Source organism: Pinus tabuliformis, chromosome 2_2, assembly GCF_031772625.1.
Source record: "Pinus tabuliformis cultivar Carrire ecotype Pingquan chromosome 2_2, CPIR1, whole genome shotgun sequence".
In the NCBI taxonomy this organism is placed as follows: domain Eukaryota; kingdom Viridiplantae; phylum Streptophyta; class Pinopsida; order Pinales; family Pinaceae; genus Pinus; species Pinus tabuliformis.
Window position 1 is genome coordinate 167,554,040 of NC_142300.1, and position 7,078 is coordinate 167,561,117.

A 7,078-nucleotide genomic window follows, 5' to 3' on the forward strand; every position below is an offset into this window, starting at 1 on the left:
GTGGAATATGCCTCAAATAATGCACAATGCCCCTAAGGGGCCTCCTTTGACCACACAAATGCTTCTAGCACCACATGACACCTTTGAAAGAGGGTCGCTCCTGCTTTGGACTTTCTCCTTACCATGTGCCATGCTTTGGACCTCCTGTAACGTAGGATGTTTTCTCCTTTGGGCTGCGTTTGGCCCCTACCTCACCATAAGTTGATTTCGGACACCTTCTATGCAAGGGCACTCATCTTCTAAGGCTCCCTTCTTGCTCATAACAACCAACCATCAACGCAATCTTGAGCCCTAGCTTCAACCTACAAACAAGGCGTTCCATCAACGATGTAACAAATAGTAATACAAGCCATATAGCCATGTCTCCAAATATGTGTCAAGTGTGATGTCTCCAAAAAAGCCTCTATCAAGCCAACCACACTCCACACCTTTGTTCATGCCTGCAGATGAAAAATGGTGCTCAAGCAAGATAGAGCAAGTTGCATGGCCTCAAAATCTCCCCGCAAGATATCATTGTCGCAGAAATATGAAGATCTTCTGCTGTGCTGGTGATAGAAGAAAGCCCGTGAAAAAAAAGAGCCCTGCATTTTCAGGGGGGTAACAAGAGGATTTTTCGGCAAGGCCCTGGATATAATTTCTTTCAACATATCAAAGCCAAAAACAATTACATAAAACATATATCCATAAGTAATCAAAATAATTCACAAATATAAGAGTTATGCTTTTATAGCCACTATATTATCTGTGCTTCTGGAACTCTCAAGGATATTTGCAAATAAAAGCATTTATGTATGTGACGCTATACTTTTCTGGAACTCAAATGCTTCTGAAAACCTACCAATCCCCTTCAAATTAGTGTTAAGCTAGAACTATGAATAAACAGAAGCCATGGCAATGAGAACAATTCATGTGGACCAGAGTAATTATTATTTCTGTAGAAGTTGGTCATAGTTAGATTACAAATGGCAAGATTACTTTTGTCATCATGTCCATACTATCTGAGAGCCTTTTACTGATGAATACATCTTGTAATGAGCCCACAAGATAAAAGGCTCGGCCACATCTAACAAATTCCAAATTTCCAATCATGAGCAAAGTCAAGCCTTCCGTGAGAATGGAGCCCTGAAAATATTGTTTATAAAAAACAATCCACCTGGTAAGAAAGGCATGTACGCTCCATTTGCCCTCTGATATAGAATAGCAAATACTGTTGATAAAAACAATAAGTATCGCAAAGAGGTATCTGTGTTCCAGTTACCTGTAATGTACGAGTTCAGTTTACACTTCCAGCCTTCCAGATAGGTATTATTCCACCATGATACCAGAAAGCTTACATGTAACACTGGGGATGGTACATTAAGTTTATCTTGGGTGGTTCGAGGGAATGATTGTTATCCTCTCCACCCAAGTTCAATTCCTGCAAGTGACATGGTGAGCTCATGTTGAGTATATTGTTGAAATGGCTTCGAGCCTTCTTGTTGAATGAATTTGGGCCCTCAAGAATATCTTACCGTTACTTACAGGCTAGAGAGTGGTATGGAAGCTCAAAATTAGACAGGCACAAGGACAGCATTTGTTGGGAACTTCTAAAGAAAAAGATACATGTTGTTCAAATCAGAATAGTCAAAGCTATGAAGCCAGAATCTTTGCAGGCCCCTTCATCCCCCATGATATTATTCCAGAGCCTTGAGAACAGGTACTCCTTGAGCAGATATGCATTATATTTTGTTCTTTGCACCTGTCCTTCAAGTCACTATATTCATTTATTGCATTTTTATTATACATTTCTAAAGAATGAACTAAATAATAGTTGTAATAATTCAGCAGAGCCAGTTATTGCCTGAAGAGTCCCTTACAACCATTTACAGGGTCATTTGTAAATGTAATAAGGAAAATAATTTGTAAATTCAACAAGGAAAATAGCGTTTAACTATGCCATTCTGAATCTCAATCATCTTTGAAGGATTGTTTATCTTGTTCATCCTCTCAGTCCTGGCCACTCTCCAGAGGACGTTATCAGGTTCAGCCATGGCACATTTGCAGTGGTGGATAATGATGGCTCTTCTGATTCTGATGCTCGCCAGGAAGTTGCTCTTCTTTGACTGCCATAGTCTTGGCTGCTTTCTAGAGGACCTGTCATGGCACAGCTTTGTCACTACCATGCATTCTGCTTATGGAATATTACCCAATTCACTGTTATGAACTCTGACATGCCTTGCCACTTGCAACCACAACAACATTTCTTTTCTTTCCCTGACTAGAAAGGAGTATTCTTAAGATAGATTTAATTAGTAATATGATATATTCCATGGCGATATGAAGATCTTAGATTTTTCCTCTGTTGTTCAAACAGGGGGGACCATTTTTTAAAGGGGCTGAAAAAGCCAAGAAAAACCAAGAAGCTCCCATAAGTTTCTCAGCTGCAATAGATATGACAGCTTTCCGTTTTAAATCTGAGTTATATAAGGGGATATGAGCAAAAAGTTAAAATTACTGCTGACATGAATTGACACTATAGAATCATGTAGCAATTTACAAGAAAGCATGAACTACGATATTAAAACAAGTATTTAACTGCATCGTATAATGAAGTACAACATTTGAACAACGCATCATCCACTCCACTCAGTGATTGTTAGTGCATAATTATGTGTGCACATTATTTAAGTATTTGTGCACACCTATAACAAAAATATGCGCAATAAATAGCTTTGTAATTACAAAAAACATAGCTTCAGAGTTATGAAGAAAAGGTTGACTTACTCCAGTTAGCATTGCTTGATCTTAACATGCATTGATAGATCCCAAGTTGAAGCTTGACTTGGAACATTCGTCTATTTTAAGCATAGCTAGTTGAGCTGTGGTTTAGTGAACTGCAAATAAGCGAGCAGTTAGAATGAAAACATCTGCACTATAACAAGGACCCAGATCCTCATTGTGCATGGTTGACTGAGTTGAAAAAATAATTGAGCTTCTCCTTTGCAACATGGACGCTTCCCTTGCAGGGTTTTTACCAAATAATATCCTGTGTCTGGAGTCTTTTGTGACCTTGTTGTGCTCCTATGATCCTGTGACCATATGCAATTTCAAACAGTGATTGAATCACTGTATATGACATTTCTCTAATGGCACCGCATCAAGTTTTGCATGTTTTACTGTACCATCAATCAACAAAAATTCTGTTATGAACAACATATATTCTCATAGGAGTTGAATGATGTTTGGATCACTCTGAAGAGCCAACTAGGCATGTTTCTCCCAGTAAATATATTTTTCTTGGTAAATTGGTTATAAGTGAACTACCAGCATAGTCAGTTACATTTTAGAGCAGTAAACCCAATTATCTACATACAGAGTGGTACGAACTCAATGGAGCAAAGGATATCACCTCTTGTCAGATTTCATGGTCCTGAAATCAATTGGGGCTTCTGGTTGAGCAAGAGGAAACAATTTGCAACATCCCTTCAGACTAAGAGCAATGAATTATGAGTCACGAAATCTTTATTAATAGAAATTGACACTAACAAGGTGTTTAATATCTCTATTCTAAGCCTTTTCAGAGGTCCTTCCATGAGGTATATAGTGCAATTACAGATCACAAGATTCACAAGTCATGATTACTAGCTGTTTCAGCAGGTTGCTGATAATTTCTGACTGATTAACAGGGAATCTTATTGCTGACTTGGCTTTTCAAGTGTAGCATAACTTCCTAGATCAAACTGCAGATGAAGTAGCAATAACTCATAAGCAACTGCTAGAGTTGCACCCCCATTCCAGAAGTCATTAACTGTATGGAGGAGATTACGAATGCGGGGCTAATGACAGAAGCAAAGTCATAACAAGGAAGACGTACTGGAATGCGCGGATTGTTTTTCAGGGAGAGCCCACATCTTTGTGGAGATTGATCCTCGTTAAAAATTATTAAAATGAAATTCCTCAGGAAGGTAGAGAATAACTTCAACCAAACATCCGACCATAGTAATGTATGTTTTTCTATTCCATGCTTTGATTAAAAGAAATGAAGTAAATATCAGCTTGCCCAATCTTTGGCTGGATATACTTATAAATCTCTCTTCTTCTGATTAGCAATCTGGAGCATCCATTGCTGTGCAAACTGTATTGAGTCAACATGATTAGAGTCTTTTTTATATGGAAAATGTCCTTGGGGAAACCCTCCAAGCACTTCCTTACATTCAGTGAATGGCAACCTTTTTAGATACCACCGAAGTACAACATGTGCTCTTAACCCAGAGGGACTCTACCAGAATTGAATGAATCACATGTCAGTGATCTTTGCCTTGAAATAGGTCAGTTCAAACAAATTGAACGAACCCATGGGCGTACAGAATGATTACATTTTACAAATGCCAGCAAGCAGCATGGGCTTCTAAAAACACAAGGCAACCATCTGCTTTCAATAAGAATTCAATGTCTTTGAGATCATAGTTTCCTTATTTAATTCACATACCCTCCTGTAATAACTTGTTTCACTTTGTGGGCAAAGCCACTGTCTTTACCATCAGAACCAATGCAAAATGGACTGGCTAGTAGCACATAGTTGTTGCCATTGTTTACTTTTATCTCATATAAATCCAAGAAGACTTCATGAAAGGCGCTAACTAATTCATTGTAAAAACACTTGCTCGAAGGAACAACATTTATGGCCAAAAGCCCATGTTCATGTAATGCTATTCTTGCAGCCAAAAGAAACCTTTTTTCAAAGAATTTTAATGGAGGTGCACTCAGACCCAACCGAGCATCACCCGCATCCACATCAACTACGATGACATGCACTCGTGGATCAATTTTGTCAACATCATCTGATTGTTCTCCATACTTTATAGTTAAACTCTCAGTTTGAACACCATGGTTCAGTTGTGGAGGATTTTCCTCATGAGATATAGAGCTTCTAGGATCAGTTTCTGCTGAACTTTCCTCTGAGGTCGTAAGTAAGTGATGATTGCATGAAGAACCAGGTACTTCAACAACTTTATCAATGTCATATTCTCCGATTGAAAATTTCAGCTTTGAGGAATTGTGACAATGGATATCATGAATCAGCCCTTGATCTAGGTTACATTCCTTTGGATTTTGATAACTGAATTCTTTAATTCCTTGATCCAGACAAGGATCTATATAATCCTTTTTTGATTTCAAGGAACCATGCCCTTCAACATCTTTAGCCAAAACATGATCAAGGTTAACCATCTCCGGGTTGGACTTCCCAAAAACTTTGACACCCGGAACTCGGTCACTATCTGCCCCAACTTCTTTCAGGATTGGGATTTGAAAGAGAGCATCCTGCCAAGCTTGAGCTAATTCACCTGGAACAAGATGACTGCGAATAACTTGTTGTGCAATGCTGTTAACCACTTCCAACCCATCCCCAACATGAATTTGCAAATGTTCATCCTCCTTAAGGCCAAAATATTTCTTTGCAACGTTCAAGACCACCTCATCCGTCTCAACGCCCACAATACTGAACTCGAAATGCCTATTCAAAAACATCAGCAGAGCCCCTCCTCCAACTCCAATAGAAAGCAATCTAGGCAGTTTACCATATTTCAAGCAGACTTCAATCGTTGGTGCCACTAACACAAGGCCCGCAACTATAGGTGGCAGATATGGATGGACTAAACGATTCAAATCGAGAGCAAGTTTCGCCTTCCCGTTCCCAGATGTTTTTCCATGTTTTTTACTTCTTCGCTTGGGAACAAGGGCAACCTCTGTTTGAACTAAGTTTGGCATTCGCTGGAACCTGAGCCTGCGCCTCCATTCTGATGTAACCTTATGCTGTCCTTGCACTACTTCCTCTGTTTGCTCAACCACCAGTTCTACATTCTCAACAAGCATCAAACCTACCAGAGGACTTGAAAATTTCTCCAATATGTTGCGGCGAATTACATCATCTGCGTAGGAAACAAAGGGAACTGAGGGGAGACCGCCTTGAAATGCAGCTCTGGGTGATAAGGCTAAAAGTAGAGGAATCAGACTTTGCTTCAATTGGGTGTCATCTTCGTCTTCTTCTCCTCCGTATTGCTGCATTCCAAATAAGTCCCTGGAATAAGAAGTCCCCCGGGCTATGAGTATCAAACGTGATACTTGTGCAGAAGAAACGAGTTGGAAGTGGCCGGACTCTGTGCAAAATATCCAATCATCTTCCCTCCCTCTGGGGACTAGCATTGCTGCAATTCTGACCGGATAATTCTGATGGGTATCGGAAGAATCAAGTACTGCTATTCTCAGATCAGTATCATCATCAATCTCATTACAGGATTTGAGAGCTCTATGGGGATTTGGGAAATGAAAACAAACATACCTGCAAGGCTGGAGATTTTGAAACATACCTGCCTCGACACCAGCCATGTGTATAAAATGGGTTCTCTTGCCCCCTTCGCTGAATCGTTGAGCGATTAGCCCTTAGCACTTGAAAGGATCAACCCAACGATAAAGCCTGTGAAGAGAACCTGAAGACCGCAGGGTTAGCCCAGTTGTACCCGTATCGAAAAGGCATAACCTTGTGCTTGCCCTCTTGCCTTCTAGTTGAATGCCTGATGTTCAAAGGTTTAGATGGGTCGTGTAGAACACTCCACAATATTATCGAGAGGAATGAAAGTACCTTTCAATGTATAGTATATATGTTAAAAATGCTAAATTTTCTGTTCACATTATGTTTTTAATTTTTTTGATATACTTTATTTTTTGAAAGTAAAAAGTTTAAAGATATTAATTTATATTTATTATTTTTTAATATATTTTATTATTGAAAGTAAAAAAGTTTAAAGATATTGATTTAAAGGTGTAGTGTAATTTATAAGTGAAATAAGTGAAATGGTGTTTTTTAAAATACTTTTTTAAAGATTTTTAAAACTTTGATTTTAAGTTGTTTAATTTACAAAATTTAAGTGTTTTGGGTTTTGAGAGTGTTAAATTTATTTATGTATTAAAAAAAAGTATTAATTACAATTTTTCTTAAAATTGTATTGTTGGATTCTGCTAAAAAGACCATTTATAAGTTAGATTGTGTCTTGACTTATATTTATTAATCCAATTTGATGATATAAAGTGTTATTACTAT

The 7,078-nt window shown here is 38.4% G+C and overlaps 1 protein-coding gene across 2 annotated transcripts; it reads right to left on the reverse strand.

Annotated features, from left to right (window-relative positions):
- Positions 1 to 3,706: 3,706 nt before the first annotated feature.
- On the reverse strand, positions 3,707 to 6,585 carry LOC149191948 (S-adenosyl-L-methionine-dependent methyltransferases superfamily protein). Of its 2 annotated transcripts, XM_089404437.1 has the most exons (2): positions 6,348 to 6,585; positions 3,707 to 6,207 (listed from the first exon to the last, which is right to left on the reverse strand). In XM_089404437.1, exon 2 carries the CDS (start codon positions 6,181 to 6,183, stop codon positions 4,456 to 4,458), a length of 1,728 nt encoding a protein of 575 aa, XP_089260563.1. In that variant the 5' UTR covers positions 6,184 to 6,207; positions 6,348 to 6,585; the 3' UTR covers positions 3,707 to 4,455. The 2 variants fall into 2 exon arrangements, with proteins under 2 accessions (XP_089260563.1, XP_089260562.1); XM_089404436.1 differs by having other exon boundaries at positions 3,707 to 6,585.
- Between the last annotated feature and the right edge of the window lie 493 nt (positions 6,586 to 7,078).

Excerpts from the sequence above, each read along its gene's own strand:
- LOC149191948 (XM_089404436.1), bottom strand. The coding sequence starts at position 6,366 with ATGGCTGGTGTCGAGGCAGGTATGTTTCAAAATCTCCAGCCTTGCAGG.